The sequence below is a fragment of the Bos grunniens genome, chromosome 27, assembly GCF_055505025.1.
Source record: "Bos grunniens cultivar Pamir isolate PY7600 chromosome 27, Bosgru_T2T1.0, whole genome shotgun sequence".
Classification (NCBI taxonomy): Eukaryota; Metazoa; Chordata; class Mammalia; order Artiodactyla; family Bovidae; genus Bos; species Bos grunniens.
This window is the reverse complement of record NC_141191.1, coordinates 15,867,546-15,889,163: the sequence shown is the minus strand read 5'-3', so window position 1 is coordinate 15,889,163 and position 21,618 is coordinate 15,867,546. Positions and strand designations below refer to the sequence as shown.

Genomic DNA, 21,618 nt, shown 5'->3' with positions numbered 1-21,618 from the left:
GCTCTGAAGGCTCTGGGGCACAGCTGGCTGCTCAGATGGGCCATCTGGTCCGGATTTTTAAAATTGCTCCGAAGGCCAGTGACTCCCAGCACAGGTCTCTCCGCTGGGATCGCTGAGTGCCGGGTGCCTTTATTCAGCCACCTGCTTGGCATCACTGTGCGGATAACTAATAGGATCTCAAATATGAAATGACCCCAAAGGGCTGTTGAGCCTTCTACCCCCTGCCATCTCCTCTGGTCTGTCTCATTTCAGGACATGTTGTCAACAGCCACCCAGAGGCTCAAGTCTCGACCCTGGGTGTCCCTGTTGACTCCTCTGTGCCTTCTCCCCCAACCCTGGTCCAGTCATCAGTAGGTCCTGCCGGTGTCCGCTCCAGGGGACCCACCGGAACCCCTCCATCCCCGCTAGTCCTCCCCAGGCTGAGCCACGTCACCTCTGCCCCTGACGCTGCCTTGTCTGTTCCTCCTGACCACTGGTCTGCACTTGGTCCCACCTGCTCCCGCCTCATCTTGCTCACAGGTCTCCTGACACTCTACACTTTCTTTCTGGCTCCTCAGTTGCACCAGGTGAGTATCCCCTTGGCTCCTTCAGCCTGGAATGGTCCCCCCGGGTCTCGGCTCGGTTGACCTTCTATTGGTTAGTTCTCGGCTCATGCTTCACGTTCTCAGAGAGACCGAACCACCCATCATGCATCTCAGAGCTTCCCCATCAGTTGGCTTCTCCTTTCACTCCTGCACCGTCTGTCCCCCTCACTGATGGGCGAGGACCGTGCGTCTCTTCATCACCCTTCCTGACCCCAGGGCCTGGTGCTTGGCCTCATGTCTAGTAGCTGCTCTGGAGCCGAATGACTGTGACACCAGCCTGTCTGCTCAATGTCACCCCTTGTTGCCCCACTGTCCATCTCATCCTCCCGCTGGCCAGAATCTGGGAAGAGGGGCTACTACGACCCCAGACTGGCTGCCCACGGCCTTGACTTTGCCCCATCCCCTCCACCTGGAGTCACACCTCCCTCCTGGCTTCTTCCCTCCCCTAGCTCCTAGCACTCTCCCCTGTGTGGCAGGTGCGAGGTTATTGTTCCATGGAATTTGGTCTCTCTCCTGCAGAAATGGCAAATAAATACCCGGGTGGCCGGGGCACCATCAGGGGTTGTGGATTCCTTCCAGAGCCCGGCAGTGTGGGAGAGTTTCAGAAAGAACCCTGCAGACCCAGCCTGGAGGCCAGGCCTTCGTCTTGACGCTGGTCCTAGTCAGGTGGCTGGTTTCTTTAGGCCTCAGTGTCCCATGGAATGAAGCCACGTGTGTGTCTGAGATGTGGGCTGACCCCGACTCCAGGCCTCTCCTGACACTCACCTCCCCAAGAGGGAGGCGCCAAGGCTGCCGCTGATGGGCAACGTATTTCCCATCTGTTAACTGGAAATTAACTTAGCCCCGAGGGTGGCGAGCCTAGATTAATATTTAGAAAGGATTTAGAAAGAAAAGGACCCAGTTAATCCTGAGATAGAGGGCTTTTCATTTCTATTTGTGAAGTGGGTGGGGACAGAGTCCCTGGCTAGGACAGTCACCACTTCACTTTCCTGCCTGAAAAGGTCCTTTGCTGATGCAGTTTCTAGCTTTGCAGCCACGAAGCCGGGCCCAGCTTCTGTGGCTTCAGCCCCTCTGCTGTCAGATGTACTCAGCGCCCGACTCTTGTCCAAGGAGGAGACACCAGCCAAGTGGATGCTGACGATGAGCGGGTAAAACTTCCAGACAGGATGAAGAGGTGGTGGTGACAACAGCCAAAGATGACTTTTTACATCATAAAATGATTAAGACCTGGACTGCTGCTGCTGCTAAGTCGCTCAGTCGTGTCCGACTCTGTGTGACCCCATAGACGGCAGCCCACTAGGCTCCCCTGTCCCTGGGATTCTCCAGGCAAGAATACTGGAGTGGGTTGCCATTTCCTTCTCCAATGCATGAAAGTGAAAAGTGAAAGTGAAGTCAGTCAGGCCCGACTCTTAGCAACCCCATGGACTGCAGCCTATCAGGCTCCTCCGTCCATGGGATTTTCCAGGCAAGAGTACTGGAGTGGGGTGCCATTGCCTTCTCCGAAGACCTGGACTATTTGAGTTGAATTTGAGCTTGAATCTTCCTCTATGCAGGGCAAGCTAGTTGGCTTATTTAAGCCTCAAATTCCTTATCTATTAAATGGAGGTAATGATAGCATCTAATCACATGGTTCTTGTGAGGATAAGCAAGATAATACAGGTAAAGCTCTTCTCCTAATGCCTGACAGGCAGTAAGTGCTTGGTAAACACTGGCTATTAATATTATATTTAAGTATGAATATTAAACTTTATAAAGTATGTGTGCTCATTGCGCTCAATCGCTCAGTACTGTTCGACTCTTTCCCGCCCCACGGACTGTAGCCTGCCAGGCTCCTCTGTTCCTGGGACTTTTCAGGCAAGAATACTCAAGTGGGTTGCCATTTCCTTCCCCAGGGAATCTTCTCGACCCAAGGATCGAGGCTGCATCTCCTGCGTTGGCAGGCAGGTTCTTTACCTACTGAGTCATCGGGAAAGCCCTATAATATTTATAAAATTTTATAAAGTATATAGTATATTAGTATAACATATATAGTGTACAGTATAATATTATACTTTAATATTAAAGTGTCCCTCAATCCCATCAGTCACTGGATGACAGGATGTCCTCTTCATTCTCCAGAACCCAGATCTCACATTATCTTTTACACATTTGTCCTTTTAAGGCTTGGTATAAAATGTCAGCTGGGGCCTCAGAGGATGGAAACATCACATGATTTAGCTTTCAGAAACATTCCACTCCCACACACCAGTGATGAAAAGCGCTTTCAACCCTGGGGCTGGAAATACACCCCTTCCTCCAGGGTTCCCCTACTTCCTCTCTTAAATGCCACCTCCTGAAACAGCCCAAGGACACCTGTAGTCGCTCACACACTCACACACACCAGTGCTTATGCGTGGGCGATGCATCCTGGTGTGGACGTCCGGACACACCCTCTTTGCACTGGGGCTTGGAGGGCAGCCCCCAGGAAAGGGTCCAGGTACTCCTTCCCGAGCGGCTCTCTGGAAGCTCTGCTGCACTGGTCCCCTCCCACCACCTGCTCTGTTTGTTCATCCCCAGAAAGTTCTGAGCAAAACGTCCGGCAGAGGGAGTAACTTTCAGGGGTAGTTGACCACTACCCCGCCTGTGCCCCCAAGATCTTCTAACACAGGAAGCCACTGGCTACGAGTGTAAAGACTGGGGCGTAAAGTTGCAGAGCAGTATTAGTTTGTACTTGATAGATGTTTCCTTACAGTTTTGTAATGTCCCCCAACTTGGGTTTTTCTTTTTTTTTTTTTTTTGCCACTTGGTTTTTGTTTTTCTATCCTTTTTGGTTGCGCTACATGTGGAATCTTAGTTCTCTTACCAGGGACTGAACCTGAGCGCCCTAGGGTGGAAGGCAAAGTCTTAACCACTGGACCACCGGGGAAGTCCCTAGGTTTTTTGTTTTAACTCCAATGGGCAAGGATGGGGTCTTTTCCTCTTTTCTCCTTACCAAAACTTTTCGATGAAAGTTTCAAGAGCCACTCAATATACTGCCTGGCAATTATATAAACTGATAAGTGCTCTGAATTTTTAAACATTCATGTTAAAATGAACAAGCTTCCATTTCTAGCATCCATTGAAAACTTTGGTCCAGCCTTCCTTCCTTTTCCCCAAACCTAGCCTAGGCCCATCTCGACACCTTTCAAGAATAGAACAGTCTTGTAGGTGAACTCCTGATGCTTTGACAGCATTACCATCTCACTATCGGCGGTTGACTGAGTTCACAGCCTTGAGGCCGTTTGTCCTGCTCAGATACCAGCACGTTGCGCTGTTGAGAGGACAGGTGAATGGCCTTGAGATCAGTGTCTGCAGGGCTGCTGTTGTACACCAACACTCACTGTCAGTTCCCAAGTGGTGCAGTGGTCAAGAATCCTCCTGCTAAGGCAGGAGATGCAGATTCGATACCTGGGTCAGGAAGATCCCCTGCAAGAGGAAATGGCAACCCACTCCAGTATTCTTGCCTGGAGAATCCCACGGAGAGAGGAGCCTGGAGGGCTACAGTCCATGGGGTCACAGAGAGTCGGACACGACTGAGTGAAGACACGCACATGAGCACAGGGAGAAGCCAGCTCATGCGTTTCTGAGACACGTGCTTGTTGAGCAGCTGGTGGATACAAGGCACTGCGCTCTGGGGGCTGGGAAGGCTACAGGCTGTTTTGTCCCACTTCGTGAGTTCACAGTGTTGATTGCAAGGATTACTATTTAGCAAACTAGGAATATTAAGAAAAAAAAAAAAAAAACAAACAAGCCATAGGTTTCCTTAAAAAAAAAAAAAAAGGAACAAAACCAAAAAACCTTTATTTGAGGACTTCCCTAGTGGACCAGTGGTTAGGACTTCACCTTCCACTGCAGGGCATGTGGGTTTGATCCCTGATCAGAGAGCTAAGATCCCACATGCCTTGGGGCCAAAAAAACCCCACAGCATAAAAAAACCAAAAAACAATATTTTAACAAATTTAATAAAGACTTTAAAAAGGATCCACATCAAAAAGAAAAAAAAATCTTAAAGAAAAATAAAACAGGGAACCCTGTTCAATGTTATGTGGCAGCCTGGATGGGAGGGGATTTGAGGGGTGTGGGATATGGATACATGTACTCGTGTGGCTGAGTCCCTTTGCTGTCCACCTGAAACTATCACAATATTGTTAATTGGCTATGCTCCAATTCAAAATAAATAGTTAAAACAAAAAACAAACCTGTGTTTGGCAGGAGGCACCCCTTTGCCTGGAGAACTTGTCCATAGAAAAGACGAGCCTGCCCCGAGCAAAGGTGGGGACATTTGGTTTCTCTGAGTACTTGCCCCCAGGGCCCTCCTCTCTCAAAGCAGTGCCGACTCTACTGTCTTCATATTCAGTGGGTGTGTGTCCTAGAAGATCCCAAACCCAGCCAACCATTTCATCTTGTCCTCCACACGCTGAGCAACCTGCTGGTAATATTTGTTTCCTGGATGAATTTCACTCCTACCTCCCCTTCTGGGAGCATCACCGTCAGAGCTGCTAATCTGTGAACAGAGAGGTGGAGACAGGAGCCCCCAGGTCAGGGGAGGGGAGGCTTCATGCTTCCGGTCTCAGGGCTGCTGCCCTGGGGTTTCCTTGGTCTCTTGGCCTGGAACAAGCACATCCCGCTTTTTTAAAATTGCTTTGAATGATGGTATTTACTCATTTGTTGACAGCTTTTCCCACTTGAACGTGAGCCCACCCTCTCAACAACCACCTCCCCACCACGTCCCCGGACCCTGCCATCCCAGGTAGGGGTGGGGCCTGCATCCCTGCAGGTCTTGGCAGTGTCTTCAGCGCTTACCGCCTGGTCAGTAGGAAGTGCTCAAAAAAAATTTTTTTTTTTTTTTTGCATGTTGCAAGAACAAAAGAGTTGGAGGTTATTTCCCACCACTGAGAAATTTCCTCCCCATAGCCCTGACAGGTGAGAATCACCTTTTTAACACCTTGGAGATGCAGAGCAGGCTGTTCCATTCCATTTTTAAAGTGTCAATGCAATATTAAGAACCATCTCTAGGTGGTGAGTGGTAAAGAATCTGCCTTCATTGGGTTCAATCTAAGGGTCGGGAGGATCCCCTGGAGAAGGAAATGGCAACCCACTGCAGTATTCTTTCCTGGAAAATCCCATGGACAGAGGAGCCTGGTGGGCTGCAGTCTATGGGGTCACACAGTCAGATACCACTGAGCACTCATGCATGCACGCATGCTCTGTAACTGTTAGTGATACTCTGGAGAGCTTGATCAACTTGACCTCCCCCTAGAAGGAAACTCTAAGTTGCCAGTATCTTATTCCCTGGGATGAGCTTCCCCTGGCAGGTCGTTAGCCCTTTCTGGATCCTTGTGTCTTTGTGCAAGCTGAAACAACTTATTTCAGTATACTGAGGACAGCAATCAATCCTAGGGGATCCTGAATGTTTGTAAAAGTTGAGAAAGAATTCATCCTGTTTAATTAATGTCTGATGATGGAAAATGTTGACCAAGGAATGTCTTCTAACCTGACTCCTGTGCTTACTTAGGTGCTTCGGGATCCAGGTGCTGTCTTTCTGATCACTGAGCAACATCGTGAAGGAACTCCCTGCATCGTGGACTAGAAATCTGATGATGAGTGGTGGTCTGGTTCATGGATGAGAATCTTCAGGGTAGTAGTGGCCCCACTTTAGGAGCCTGCAGGTCCCTCCTGTTCTGGGCATGCCCATCTGGTCCTGCCCCTCTGGCTGTGGGTACAGGAGCCCAGGGGCCCTGCCAGGATGACCAGCTCTGGGAACATTGGGTGTGATCTCTCGTCCTGGGCCCCTGAGGCCCCACATTGAGGATACTGTTCTGTAGAAGCACGAGCTCAGGTGTGGCTTCAGTCAAAAACACAGACAAGGCCTGTGATCACGGCTGCTGCTGCTTTCCCCCTCTTTATGGTGCACAGTGTGTGTTGACCAGTAGAGTTCATACACCGTGGACTCGGCCAGGAAGACGGGAGCAGAGCTGGCTTTGTGGAGCAGCTGCCTGAAACCTCTGGAAACTGGCTAAGGAGCTGTGAGATCAAGCCCTGAGCCTTTGGAGTGAGAGCATTGACTCCAAGACCCTATACTACCAGAGAACTAACCCTAGGGAGTATCACATAGTGAGAACTCACACAGAGGAAACCACTTGAATATAAGACCTGGCATCACCCAACCACCAGTAACACCCTGTGCAGGACACTCATCTAAACAAAAAACAAAACTACAAACCCAATCGTCGGCAGACAGGATTATCACCTCACTCAGCCTTGCCCAGCAGAGGAAAAACAAACAAACAAACAAACAAAATGCAGCACAAATCTCACTCTATAATGAAGCTTACACAAACCACTGGACCAAGCTTAGGAGGGCAGAAACCAAAAGGAAGAAAGAATTCAACCTTAAAGCCTGGAAAAGGAGACCTTAAACACAATAAGTAAAAAAAATAAATAATGAAAAGGCAGAGAAATACTACACAAATAAAGGAACAAACTAGAAACATTGAAGTCCGAATAAATGAAGAAGAAATAGGTAAACTACTTGAAAAAGAATTCAGAATAACGATAGTAAAGATGATCAAAAACCTTGAAAACAGAATGGAGAAAATGCAAGAATCAATTAACAAATACATAGGAGAATTGAATAAACATACAGAGACAAACAACATAATTACTGAAATTAAAAATACTCTAGAAGGAATCAATAGCAGAATAACTGAAGCAGAACAAATCAGTGAGCTGGAAGATAAAATGGTGGAAATAACATCTGAAGAGCAGAATAAAGTAAAAAGAATGAAAAGAATGTAGGATTGTCTCAGAGACATCTGGGACAATATCAAATGTACCAACATTTGAATTATAGGAGTCCCAGAAGAAGAAGAGAAAAAGAAAAGGTATGAGAAAATTTTTGAAGAGATTATAGTTGAAAATTTCCCCAACACGGAAAAGGAAATAATCAATCAAATTCAAGAGGCACAAAGAGTCCCATACAGGATAAATTAAAGGATAAACATGCTGAGACACATACTAATCAAACTAACAAAGACTAAACACAAAGAAAGTATATTAAAAGCAGCATGGGAAAAGTAACATACAAGGGGAACCCCATACATTTAAGAGCTGATATTTCAGTAGAAACTCTGCAGGCTAGAAGGGAATGGCAGGATATATTTAAAGTACCAAAAGGGAAATATCTATAACCAAGATTACTGTACTTGGCAAGGATCTCATTCAAAATTGATGGAAAAATAAAAAGTTTTTCAGACAAGTAAAAGTTAAGAGAATTCAGTACCACCAAACTAGCTTTACAACAAATGTTAAAGGGACTTATATAATCAAGAAATACAAGAGAAGAAAAAGATCTACAAAATCAACCCCAATTAAGAAAATGGCAATAGGAACATATATATCAATAATTACTTTAAATGTAAATGGATTAATTGCTCCAACCAAAAGACACAGACTGGCTGAATGGATACAAAAATAAGACCCATATATATGATGTCTACAAGAAACTTACTTTATGCCTAAAGACACATATAGATTGAAAGTGAGAGGATAGGAAAATATATTCCGTACAAATGGGAAGCAAAAGAAAGCTGAGTATCAATTCTCATATCAGACAAAATGCTGCTAAGTCACTTCAGTCGTGTCCGACTCTGTGTGACCCCATAGACGGCAGCCCACCAGGCTCCCCCGTCCCTGGGATTCTCCAGGCAAGAACACTGGAGTGGGTTGCCATTTCCTTCTCCAATCAGACAAAACAGACCTTAAAATAAAGAAGATTATAAGAGATAAGGAAGGATACTACATAATGATCAAGGATCAATCCAAGAGGAAGACATAACAATTGTAAATATCTAGGTACCCAACATAGGAGCACCTCAATACATAAGACAAACATAAACAGACATCAAAGGAGAAGTTGGTAGTAACACAATAATAGTAGGAGACTTTAACACCCCATTCACACCAATGGACAGATCATCAAAACAGAAAATTAATAAGGAAACACAAGTCTTAAATGATACATTAGATGAGATGGATCTCATTGATATCTTCAGGACATTCCATCCAAATACAGAAGAATACACCTTCTTTTCAAGTGTGCATGGAACTTTCTCTAGGATAGATCACATCTTAGGTCACAAATCAAACCTCAGTAAATTTAAGAAAATTGAAATCATATCAAGCATCTTCTCTGACCACAACTCTATGGGACTAGATATCAATTACAAGAAAAAAACTGTAAAAAACACAAACACATGGATATTAAACAATACATTTCTAAATAATGAACAGGTTACTGAAGAAATCAAAAGGGAAATAAAAAATTTTCTAGGAACAAATGATAATGAAAATACGAAAACTCAAAACCTATTGGATGCAGCAAAAGCAGTTTTAAGAGGGAAGTTTATAGCAATACAATCTTCCCTCAAGAAAAAAGAAAAACTTTGAATAGACAACCTAACTTTACATCTAAAACAACTGGAAAAAGAAGAACACCCCCCACCCCAAATTAGTAGAAGAAAAGAAATCATAAAGATCAGAGCAGAAATAAATGAAAAAGAAATGAAAGAAACAGTAGTAAAGATTAATAAAACTAAAAGCTGGTTCTTTGAGAAGATAAACAAAATTTACAAACCTTCAGCCAGACTAATCAAGAAAAAGGGAGAAGAATCAAATCAACAAAATTAAAAATGAAAAAGGAGAGGTTATAACAGACATTGCAGAAATACAAAGGACTTTAAGAGACCATTATGAACAACTATATAGCAATAAAATGGATAACCTGGAAGAAATGGACAGATTCTTAGAAAAGTTCAATCTTCTAAGACTGAACCAGGAAGAAATGGAAATTATAAACAACCCAATTACAAGCACTGAAATTGAAGCTGTGATCAAAAATCTCCCAAAAAACAAAGGCCCAGGACCAGATGGCTTCACAGGAGAATTCTATCAAACATTTAGAGAAGAGTGAATGCCTATCCTTTTAAAACTCTTTCAAAAAATTTCAGAGGAAGGAACACTTCCAAATTCATTCTACGAAGCCACCACCACCCTGATACCAAAACCAGACAAAGACAACACACAAGAAAGAAAACTATAGGCCAATATCACTGATGAACATAGATGCAAAAATCCTCAACAAAATTTTAGCAAACAGAATTCAACAGCACATTAAAAAGCTCATACACTGAGATCAAGTTGGGTTTATTCCAGGGATGCAAGGATTCCTCAATACATGCAAATCAATGTGATGCACCATATTAACAAATTGAAAGATAAAAACCATGTGATAATCTAAATAGATGCAGAAAAAGCCTTTGACAAAACTCAGTACTCATTTATGATTAAAACTCTTCAAAAAATGGGCATAGAAGGAACCTACCTCAACATAGTAAAGGCCATATATGATAAGCCTAGAGCAAACATAATTCTCAGTGGTGAAAGACTAAAAGCGTTCCCCCTAAGATCAGGAACAAGACAAGGGTGTCCACTTTCACCACTGTTATTCAACGTAGTTCTGGAAGTCCTAGCTACAGCAATCAGAGAAGAAAAGGAGATAAAAGGAATCCAGTTCAGAGAAGAAGTAAAGTTCTCACTGTTTGCAGATGACTTGATACTGTACATAGAAAACCCTAAATATAGTATCAGAAAATTACTAGAGCTAATCAGTGAATTTAGCAAAGTTGCAGGATACAAAATCAATACACAGAAATCACTTACATTTCTATATATTAACAATGAAAAATCAGGAAGAGAAATTCAGGAATCAATCCCATTCACTGTTACCACAAAAAGAATTAAATATCTAGGAATAAACTTACCTAAGGAGACAAAAAGAACTGTACACAGAAAATTATAAGACACTAATGAAAGAAATCAAAGAGGACACAAACAGATGGGGAGACATTCCATGTTCCTGGGTAGGAAGAATCAATATTGTGAAAATGACTAAACTACCAAATGCAATCTACAGATTCAATGCGATCCCTGTCAAATTACCAATGGCATTTTTCACAGAACAAGAACGAAAAATTTCACAATTCATATGGAAACACAAAAGACCCCAAATAGTCAAAACAGTCTTGAGAAAGAAGAATGGGGCTGGAGGAATCAACCTTTCTGACTTCAGATTATACTACAAAGCTACAGCCATCAAGACAGTGTGGTACTGGCACAAAAACAGAAATATAGACCAATGGAACAAGATAGAAAGCCCAGAAATAAACCCATGCACCTATGGGTACCTTACTTTTGACAGAGGAGGTAAGAATATAAAATGGGGCAAAGACAGCCTCTTCAGTAAATGGTGCTGGGAAAATTGGAGAGCTACATGTAAAAGAATGAAATTAGAACACTTCCTAACACTACACACAAAGATAAACTCAAAATGGACTAAATATAAGACCCAAATATAAGACCAGAAACTATAAAACTCTTAGAGGAAAACATAGGCAGAACACTCAATGACATAAATCAAAGCTAGATCCTCTATAACCCACTTCCTAGAGTAACAGGAATAAAAAGTGTGACCTGATTAAACTTAATAGCTTTTGCACAGCAAAGGAAACTATAAGCAAGGTGAAAATACAACCCTCAGAATGGGAGAAAATAATAGCAAATGAAAAAACAGACAAAGGATTAATTTCCAAAATATACAAGCAGCTCATGCAACCCAATACCAGAAAAACAAACAACCCAATCAAAAAGTGGGGAAAAGACCTAAACAGACATTTCTCAAAAGAAGACATGCAGATGGCTAACAAACACATAAAAAGATGCTCAACATCACTCATTATTAGAGAAATGCAAATCAAAACTACAATGAGATATCACCTCACACCAGTCAGAATGGCCATCATTATAAAGTGTACAAACAATAAATGCTGGAGAGGGTGTGGAGAAAAGAGAACGCTCTTGCACTGTTGGTGGGAATGTACACTGATACAGCCACTATGGAAGACTGTATGGAGATTCTTTAAAAAACTAGGAATAAAGCCACCATATGACCCAGTAATCCCACTCCTAGGCATATACCCTGAGGAAACCCAAACTTAAAAAGATACATGTATCCCATTGTTCATTGCAGCACTGTTTACAATAGCTAGAACATGGAAGCAACCTAGATGTCCACTGACAGATGAATGGATAAAGAAGCTGTGGTACATATACACAATGGAATATTACTGAGCCATAACATATTTGAGTCAGTTCTAATGAAGTGGATGAACCTAGAACCTATTATACAGAGTGAAGTGAGTCAGAAAGAGAAAGATAAATACTGTATTTTAACACATATATACGTAATCTAGAAAAATGGTACTGAAGAATATATTTACAGGGCAGCAATGGAGAAACAGACATGGAGAATAGACTTATGGACATGGGGAGAGGGGAGGAGAGGGTGAGATGTATGGAAAGAGTAACATGGAAACTTACATTACCATATGTAACATAGATAGCCAACAGGAATTTGCTGTATGGATCAGGAAACTCAAACAGGAGCTCTGTATCAACCTAGAGGGGTGGGATGCGGGGGGAGATGGGAGGGAGGTTCAAGAGGGAGGGGATATATGTGTACCTATGGCTGATTAATGCTGAGGTTGACAGAAAACAATGAAATTCTGTAAAGCAATTATCCTTCAGTTAATAAATTAAAATGTAGTGAGAAAACACACACACACACACACACACACACACACACACACACACACACACACACACACGATGATGCCTCAAAGCTCAGCCCCAGGGAGGCTGTTTTGTCTTGGAATTGGTAGGAGTTTCCTTGCCTGGTGCTGCTGTGTGGCTTAAATGATAGTGAAGACAGCTTGATTCTGGACAAAAAAACACCTGTTGGATACTAAGAAATCAGGTTCTATCTCAGGTCCTTAACAAGGATGGAGAAAATCTCAGAATGAAATCCAGAGATGCTCCCTTCCTCAGCTGGTACCTCTGGGCATGGCCTTGGTGCCTTTCATTTTAATTAATCCAGTGAACCCGCCTCCACCTTTCAAAGGAATCTGAGGGAAACGTTCTCTGCCAAGTCCCAACCGAGTCCCTGTGACACTCAAGAACGTGGGCCAGGCTCTCGTGTAGGTTAAGGAAGCCTGAGAAGAGTGCAGATTATAGACAAACAGTCTACCTTTCTTTACAAGGTCTTGTTTTGCATCTCTGAAATCTCAGATTCAGCTATTACAATGAGGTCCTGTTGTAGAAAGAGCTGGCCTTTTATCACCACTTAAAATCTAATTAATCCATATTGAAGCACAAAGATTTCTGTTGTATTTTAGGGTGAGGGGTCATAGAGCCCTCTTTGTTCATCCTTAGACTTATAATCATCAAGCATAGGGGATATAATTTTACCAAGCAAATTGGAAGGTAACAGATCAAATCCTTATCGGAAAGCGTAACTCATAGTTTTAACAGAGCCCTTCGTCCTTTACATGAAACACTATATTCGAGAAGAACAAAAACACATTTCAGAGTGCGCAAAGAGTTAACGACCAAAGCTTATATTCCCTGAGCAGCATTGAACCAGATTGTCACACTACTGCCCACCACGAGACGGCAGCTCCTATAGGGGTGGCAAGGGTCCTAAGGTCTGTTGCAATGGCTTTAGTTTTGAGAGTAGCAATGCAATTCGTTGGGATTTTGCTCTCATTGCTGGGATGGGTTTTATCCATTATTACGACTTACTTGCCACATTGGAAAAACCTCAACCTGGACTTAAATGACATGGAAAACTGGACCATGGGGCTCTGGCAAGCCTGTGTCATCCAGGAGGAAGTAGGGATGCAGTGCAAGGACTTTGAGTCTTTCCTGGGTTTGCCTGCTGAGCTCAGGGTCTCCAGGGTTTTAATGTTCCTCTCGAATGGGCTGGGGCTCCTGGGCCTGCTGGTGTCGGGCTTTGGCCTGGACTGCTTGAGGATTGGAGAGACACAGTGGGACGTCAAGAAGCGGCTGTTGATCCTGGGAGGAATTCTGTTCTGGACAGCGGGCGTCACAGCCCTCGTTCCCGTCTCTTGGGTGGCCCACGTGACAGTGCAGGAGTTCTGGGACGAGCGCATCCCCGAGATTGTGCCCAGGTGGGAGTTTGGAGAGGCCCTCTTTATCGGCTGGTTTGCTGGATTTTCTCTCCTGCTGGGAGGGTGTCTGCTGAACTGGGCTGCCTGCGGGACCCAGGCTCCCCTGGCTTCCGGCCGCTATGCAGTGGCAGAAATGCAGACTCAGTGTGCATACCTGGAAAATGGAACTGCCCACCCTTCAGCATAAGGCACTGAGGAAAAGAGAGAGGTATATCTTCCTTCATCAACTGGGATGGAGCACCTGCAGGAAAAAGGGGTCTTCGTTATGTAACTAACTCTGTGCTGCTCACATTTTCTCATCAGACAATGACTTTTCTATCCTAGATAGCTCGTCCTCCCCAAACCTGGGGAAATAAGAAAGAGGCCAATCTTACATCTAAAAGAAAATTGTTGTGGTAAGCATTACATAGGTATGAACAAAAGAAATTTCATTGATCTGGTTATTTCAATCGAAATGTAGTGGTGATTGTCCAAGAGAGTCAGCTTTAAGCTTAATGTGTTAATTTGGTATTAGAAATTGTTTTTGGTTTTGTTGGTAGCTGGAACTGATAACCTGTTTCCTCAAGGGAAAAAAAAAAAAAAAAGAACAACTAACAATTTGAAATCCTTTAAGCATTCTGTACTAGCAAAACCACATGCTAAGCCTCTCCAAAGTACCATTTCTACAACAATGACTTGGTCTTTCTTGAACAGAGGTGGTTTGTGTTTAGGAAATTACTAGGAACCCTGCTATGCAGGACTTTATGAGGCTGAAGATTTTCAGGACATTGTGATACTCTTGAAATTTAAAATACCAGCCAATCTCTTCTCTTGTCTCTTCCCTCAAAAGCTTCAGACTTTAAAAAGACAATTTCAAAAATATTTTGCTTGCTCTTCAGCTCATCGGCTGTAATAAAAACATTCCTTTGTTCGATGAAAAGTTATAAGCATGGGGATGAACCGAAACGGACATGGATTCTAACCTACACAGTACTACTGCTGAACCTTTCTGCTGCATAATTATTCAGGAAAAGAAACAAACAAAAAATAGCAAGTGTTTATGCCCACATGAGTGTAGCTGTCAGAAGGCACTGGGGGTTAAACAGACCTGAAACTTAGTTCAGAATGGTTTGATATGTTATGGGGTATATGTAGCCTAAGAGATTAAAAAACAAAAGTCTGATTTAAAGCCTACAGAAGAAATTTCTGTGTTTGATTTGGTTAAGAAATACTAGTGTTGAACCTATTTTTAAAGCTGATAACACCACAGCAGGCGTACTGAAATATGAGACCTCTGAAAAGAAGAAAGTCTGACAGGTGCAATTAGATAAAAAGCAGCAGGCGTTGAACCAAACTGTCAATTAAACATTTTGCCTGGAGACTTCTTAACTCTTTGATTTATCAGAAAGTTTGGGAACAGCATGAGAACCATTTATACATTCACAATGAGAGGATTATTACCAGTACATGTTATTTTGGGGACAAACTGCATACTACGAAATGCAGTCCATAGGACGTGAACTTGATCTTGGCCACACCTTGGCATGACTGGTTTGCAGAATTATTTCCCTATCCTTTTTCTGAAGTCTATTCAACACAGAATCGAACAATAGCAACTCTGGCAAGAATCCTCCTATATACACAATGAAAAAATCGTTTTGAGCTCTGCAAGTGATGATATTAATACAAGTGTCACACTTCTTTTCACAGCCACTGAAAGACAGGGGTGAGCCTGGCTCAGGTCGCAGGATTTTATGATGGCCTTAGTGTTTAGAGCAGTGGCACAATTAGGTGGAGTTTCATTATCCTTGCTGGGATGGGTTTTATCCTGTCTTACAAACTACCTGCCGCAATGGAAGAATTTCAACCTGGATTTAAATGAAATGGAAAACTGGACCATGGGGCTCTGGCAAGCCTGTGTTGTCCAGGAGGAAGTAGGGATGCAGTGCAAGGACTTTGAGTCTTTCCTGGGTTTGCCTGCTGAGCTCAGGATCTCCAGGGTTTTAATGTTCGTCTCGAATGGGCTGGGGTTCCTGGGCCTGCTGGTGTCGGGCTTTGGCCTGGACTGCTTGAGGATTGGAGAGACACAGCGGGACGTCAAGAAGCGGCTGTTGATCCTGGGAGGAATTCTGTTCTGGACAGCGGGCGTCACAGCCCTCGTTCCCGTCTCTTGGGTGGCCCACGTGACAGTGCAGGAGTTCTGGGACGAGCGCATCCCCGAGATTGTGCCCAGGTGGGAGTTTGGAGAGGCCCTCTTTATCGGCTGGTTTGCTGGATTTTCTCTCCTGCTGGGAGGGTGTCTGCTGAACTGGGCTGCCTGCGGGACCCAGGCTCCCCTGGCTTCCGGCCACTATGCAGTGGCAGAAACGCAGCCTCACCATCTACATCTGGAGATGAAAACCACTCATCTGAAACTCTAAGCCAGAAGGGGTCCGCGGTGTCTCCTCCTCGGATGATTTGGTAGGATTTCCTGGTTACACGGTCACCCATTCATTATACTTTCCATTTTCTAAAATGTATTTTCCTCTGTTGTTTCTGAAACTGTCATTTCTTTCTAAGGTGGTAAACTATTTTCTTCTACTCTGAGACCAAAACCATTCAAGACTTAATAGTCATCATACTCATTACTGGGGATAGGTTTTCTCTATTTTAAAATAGATTCAGTGACTGCACAGAACTGGTCAATAAAACATTATATTAGCACCTACACATCTTTTGAAGGTGTTATTCATAGAGATAAAATCACTTGGCAGATGAAAATGTTACTGATAATCATTGACTTAAGTGTTTAAAATCATGTTATACTGAAACTAATAAAAGTCTGGTTTCCCTGGTGGCTCAGTGGTAAAGGATCGCATGGGTTTGATCCTTGAGTTGGGAAGATCCCCTGGAGGCGGAAAGGGCAACCCAGTCCCAGTGTCTTGCCTGGGAAATCTCACAGATGGAGGAGCCCGGCAGGCTACAGTCAATGGGGTGGCAGAGTCAGATGCAACTTAGCAACCAAACAACAAAAGTCTGGCTGTTTGAGTATACTAAAAGGGTCGCTGGTTGTCTGAAAGAACGAGAGATGCCTAAGGGGCACACACCATCTCCTTTTTAATTGCAGAGCTCAGTGCCTCTTTGGAGACCCGTCTGAAGCAGAGGGCAGTCTGGGGTTTTAAAGATTCATGTAAACATCTACCCACACAGATGTGCTTCTGCTTCTGTGCCCTGTGTTCTGGGGTAGACGGAGCAGCCACAGGGGTGCTGTGGGCCAGGACTGGGGGGTGTGGGCAGAGCACCGCCCCCCTCCCCAGGCCCCTTTTAAAAGAATCAGTGATATACATGGTCCAGCCAATAGCTATTCACAACAAGCTGTGGGCTTGAGGAATTCTTCATGAAAGATTTTATATTTGTTTGTTACACAGTTTGAGTAAACTTTTGTGTTTGTGCCAGTCAGGAAAATTAAGTGAACAATAAAGACACTGAAATAAAGTATTAGGCAATATGTATCTTTGTTTAAAAAAAAAAACACTGAATTTTTTTCCCCACCCACGAACACATGAAAAGTGCAGAAACCAGAGTTAATCTATGTGATGTATTTGCATACTTTTACAAACAAGACAAATTAAAACAGAAACATATTCAGAATTTAACCTGATTAAATATTTAGTTTCAGTCCTGAGCTTTTGATATTTAATACAATATAAAGTAATACCAAAAAAGACTTTAAATTTATTTGATTTGCATGCTACAGAGATTCAGCTAAACTTTGTTCATTTGGCTAGCAATATTCTTTTTTGTACCTGTAACACTTAGATTCTGATATACAAAATTGTAATAACATACTGATAATTCAAACTTGAGAACTAAATATTACATTCTTTTTACCCTGTGAAGAATAAATTCTACCTTTAAAAAATAGTATTTATAATATTAAAATTCATGTTGTCCAGATGGTTTTGTGATCAAGTTATTAAAAGGTTTTGTCGCTGTGAATCATTTGGGTTAGTACAAATACGACAGGATTGTTAAAAGCTGCCTATAAATACATAACACTATTGCTGCTTTTTAAAGTGTGAAAAAGGATTATATTAAAATAAGTTTGTCTTTCATGTTAGAAATGAGCAAATGCTGTAAAATAAAACCAAAGCATCTTGCATACAACTGCTAACTACCAGCCTGAGACAGATTTTATTCTTTTATGCTTGTCTGAAACTCTTGTGTAGTACAAAAAGTTAACAGCTAATCTGATGGAATTTATAAAGCTGTAGATATTCCAATATAGCCTCTTCTATGTCAAACATTTAAGATGGCCAGAACCGAACTATATATTAAACAGAACATAAATAAGACCGTAAATAAATAAATGAAGAAAATAAAATCGTACGGTACAACCACACATAATCCTATAAACATTTTCATGGTCAAACTGAGAAGCTGAAGACAGCTGACCTTCATTTAACTCTACATTAAATAAACTTTTGTTTTTCACATTTGACCTTGACAAGGAGGATCGGTGCTCTTTTTCCAGTTCTCCTCGGTCACCTAACAGGATGAACTGGGCCGCCTGCAAGGACTGTGCTCAGTCAATTCACGAGGCTGGTTTTTGTTCAAAGTACTGTCATGTCCAGTTATCACTTCAGAGATTTTTGTACATAAACGGTGGGGACACTTAGGAAAAGTCATTACAGTTCTAGGCTCAGAAACGGCTTGATTTGAATTCTGATTCTGAAAAAATGAACTTTCCAAAACATGTGTAATTGCTTTCAAATATAAATTTTTACCAACAAGGATTCTAGCTTAGGAATAGAACTCATGTTTCTCTTTTTATGGGACCCATTCCTTTAAGATAATTTTTTCATCTCTTAAAAAAAAATTTGATTTCACTTGCTACCTCAGGCGGCTCACCAAACACTGCCACTTCCAGTATTACAGACCGGGTAGCAACTATGGCTTAACTTGCACAAAAACTATTTATTTTAAAAGCCTTATATGCAGGCAGGACTACACTGGGGATTTGTTTAAGAAGTGCTTGAGTTGGGTAAGCTAAAATTCTCCACCGGAGGGAACTTTAGTTGGTTCCCATTTTGTTCGTCTGGAATATACTTTTTTTTTTTAACAAGTGACTCAGCCTTTACTTCAATTTAATAATCTCCCCAGGCACTCTCTTCTCTTTGCGTCCTAACTGCTTACCACAAGTTACATCCCTAAAAATGATGGCTGCAAAGAAACTTCTAGTAAATGTTCGAAGAACTCTACTGAAGTAGTTGGCAACCCCGATTCAGTCGACTCCCCTTCCCCTGCTCCTAGTTGCGCTGCATACGGCTGACGCGTCTCCCCTCGCACTGCCGGCACCGCCGTTCCTCTGAGCCCTGGGCCCCCACCTGCCTCTACCGAGTACCACCCGCACGCCCCACACCCAACCCGCCTGGTGCACGCCTGACACTCGGGTGTGACACTTAAACTCACGCCGACTGAGAGGCAGCGGCTGCTCACTGACGTGCTGATTCTGCTGTGTTGGAGGCGAACGGGCCTTCTTCCCCTTGCATCCCCCTGCCTTTAAAGTCACACGTCACGAGATGTGAAGTGTCGCCAGGAGAAGGGCTCCTTTGCATCCTTACCCTCTTATACTCAGCGTTTTGTTTTTATTTTCTTTAGACACATAGAAAAGGACAAAAAGGAAGCTGTTCTCAGGACATGGTGTTCCGACAGAGGTGATGGAGATGAATGCGCCCCCTGTCCCATGTGGACCTGGGACCCTGCACTGAGGCTCCTGCTCCCGTGGAAGCAGCCGCCCCCGGGCACCCAGGGTCCCCTGCCGCCAAGCCTCACGGGGGCTCACAGGAGGACAGAGGAAATGCGAAACCGCCTTCTGCTAAACCAAGTTATTTCTCAACAGTCGGTCCAATGGGATACACGCGGGGTCCTGCCTCTATTCCATTTCTACAAAATAAAGCCCACTGGCAATACTGCACATTTGGGTACCGGGTGATCCCGTTTTGGTTATCTGATTTTTTTTCTCTTTTTTTACACAAATAAGAATTATATTCAAGGTACTTTACAAATTAACATGTTTGAAAATCTGATGTGAAATAAAAGCTCTTTAAGAGTTGACGGTTATATTATTACAAAACAAAATCCCGAACAAGATGCATGTTCAGTCTTTTGCCCTCTCTAAGAAATGAAGAGGCAGGAAACACGAGCTTGTCGGCGATGTGGTCACACGTCATCAGCAGACAGGGACGGGATGGTTATCTTCGCTCTGGTGAAGTAGGCAATCTTCTCCCTGGAACCAGGGGTGAGAAACACACCAGCTTAAACAGGATGCTGAAAATGCTCTGGGCCCGACAGAATCAGTCCCAAGGACGCCAGTGTCTCCACAGGCCTGGATGCGAGTTTTTGTCCTTAGCTAGAACTCCATTTAAAATCAAGATTGCCTTCCCCTTTGTCCAAAGGACCTGAGGGACAGCAGCAACTCTGTGGACAGAGGCAGTAAGGTCCCTTCCAGCGTTTCCAACCTCAGTTTTTAAATCATCAGAGGGGCGGGGTGTCAGTAATCTAGGCCTGCGTGTTTCTAGACCAGGTGGCAGAGAATTCCAGAGGCCAGAATCCTTACAGAAAAGTAGATGCTCCTGGGAAAATTCTTCAAACTCAATCCTATGCTAAGGTTGGGGGCAACTTAATAAGTGATGGGTACCGGGACGAGATGGGAGAAGAGATGGAGCCTGACCATCGTAAAGGCAGATCCGCCTGAATCCCGACTTGGGCAGGGGTGAGTATGGTGGAAACAACCTCAGAGGCACAAAGTGACTAGCAAGGGGGTGGGATGGTCTTCAGAGGTCAGCAGAGTGTTAAAGAAATAAGGTTTCAGGGTTGCAGTGCCACCCAAGGCAGGAGCAGTATATCTATCCTCTGTTACAAAGTCTTCACGTGGAACAGTCTGCTGAGGGGGTCCCCACGTGGGGCACGCTGGCCACCGTAAGGAGGGATACAGATTAGACGGTTGAGGATGAGGGTGAAGATGCAAGGACTGAGGAGAGAAGCTCCAAGTCTAAGGAGAGAGAGAGAGAAGGAAGGAAGCATGAAAACCCCTGGGAAACTGGAAGGAGAGCTATTTTTGTGGTGCAGAGTCCTGGTCCATTTGTTCAGTTCCATGAGATAAAATGAAGAATTGAAGAGGCAGGTGAAAGTGGTCATGATGTCACTGAAGACAGACCTCAATACTGGGACCTCTGCTTTGACACTCTCTGAAAACAAATGTCTTTGGCTTACATGGTGCTTTTTAAACACTCAAATTAGTTGTCAGGGTCGTCACTTGAGATAGGTCACATCAAATTCCTGATTTCTACCTTTGATTCCAGGTGAGACAGCAGCTCGGGCAGTGTCCCCGGGGCCATGGAGGGACTTGGTGCCTGGAGGCCTCCAGGGCAGATGCCTTATCCCAGCCCACCTCCCTCGTCTGCGTCACCTGCCTGGTGATGTGCGTGCGTCTGGATGCTAAGGGAGTTGGGAGTGTTTACAACTTATTTGGGGTTTAGTAACTGCTGGGGTTGGATGACTTCCCCACTGGACTGTGTTTCTTACTCTCAAAGTGACCACAGCACCAAAGGCATGAGAAGGTTCTGCTCGCCACCCTGCAGTTCCACAACACCCCCCGCCACCCCAAGCAGCATCCTCTGCAAGTTTCGAGAGTGATTCTGGAGCTAAATGGAGACAGGAAAACGTGGACTCTTCAGGCCAGTATACTAAGAAGAGTCTGAGCCCACAATGCCCCCGTCCCCTCTCGTCCCCCTGGACTCACTCAGGCGACCCTGACCTCCCACTTCACCCTCTGGCACCAAACCCTATCCCTTCCCGTCCAGCCCCTCCACGTCACCCTGCCTCTGCCATCAAACACGCTCCTTAGGTCTCTCCCCTTCCACCAGGAGCTTCCTACAGTCTCCTCTACACCACACACACATGCACCCCCC

At 43.9% G+C, this 21,618-nt stretch overlaps 3 protein-coding genes across 5 annotated transcripts in view; 2 read left to right on the top strand and 1 right to left on the bottom strand.

The window, feature by feature from the left end:
* Positions 1-13,211: 13,211 nt before the first annotated feature.
* On the top strand, positions 13,212-14,302 carry LOC147343549 (claudin-24-like). Its single transcript, XM_086380879.1, has one exon. It carries the CDS (start codon positions 13,212-13,214, stop codon positions 13,872-13,874), a length of 663 nt encoding a protein of 220 aa, XP_086237005.1. The 3' UTR covers positions 13,875-14,302.
* A 1,094-nt stretch (positions 14,303-15,396) lies between these two features.
* Positions 15,397-16,153, top strand: CLDN22 (claudin 22). Its single transcript, XM_086379909.1, has one exon. The coding sequence runs from the start codon at positions 15,421-15,423 to the stop codon at positions 16,084-16,086; it is 666 nt and encodes a 221-aa protein (XP_086236035.1). The 5' UTR covers positions 15,397-15,420; the 3' UTR covers positions 16,087-16,153.
* Positions 16,154-17,143: 990 nt separating this feature from the next.
* WWC2 (WW and C2 domain containing 2) overlaps positions 17,144-21,618 on the bottom strand; it is a 152,076-nt gene continuing 147,601 nt past the window's right edge. For all 3 annotated transcript variants that reach the window (XM_086379907.1, XM_086379905.1, XM_086379906.1), the window contains one exon: positions 17,144-19,934. In XM_086379907.1, the coding sequence (XP_086236033.1) occupies positions 19,868-19,934 (67 nt within the window). In that variant the 3' untranslated portion in view covers positions 17,144-19,867. The remainder of the gene's footprint in view (positions 19,935-21,618) is intronic.

What these genes read in the sequence shown, in the direction of transcription:
- LOC147343549 (XM_086380879.1), top strand. Translation starts at nt 13,212, where the DNA reads ATGGCTTTAGTTTTGAGAGTAGCAATGCAATTCGTTGGGATTTTGCTC.
- CLDN22 (XM_086379909.1), top strand. Translation starts at nt 15,421, where the DNA reads ATGATGGCCTTAGTGTTTAGAGCAGTGGCACAATTAGGTGGAGTTTCA.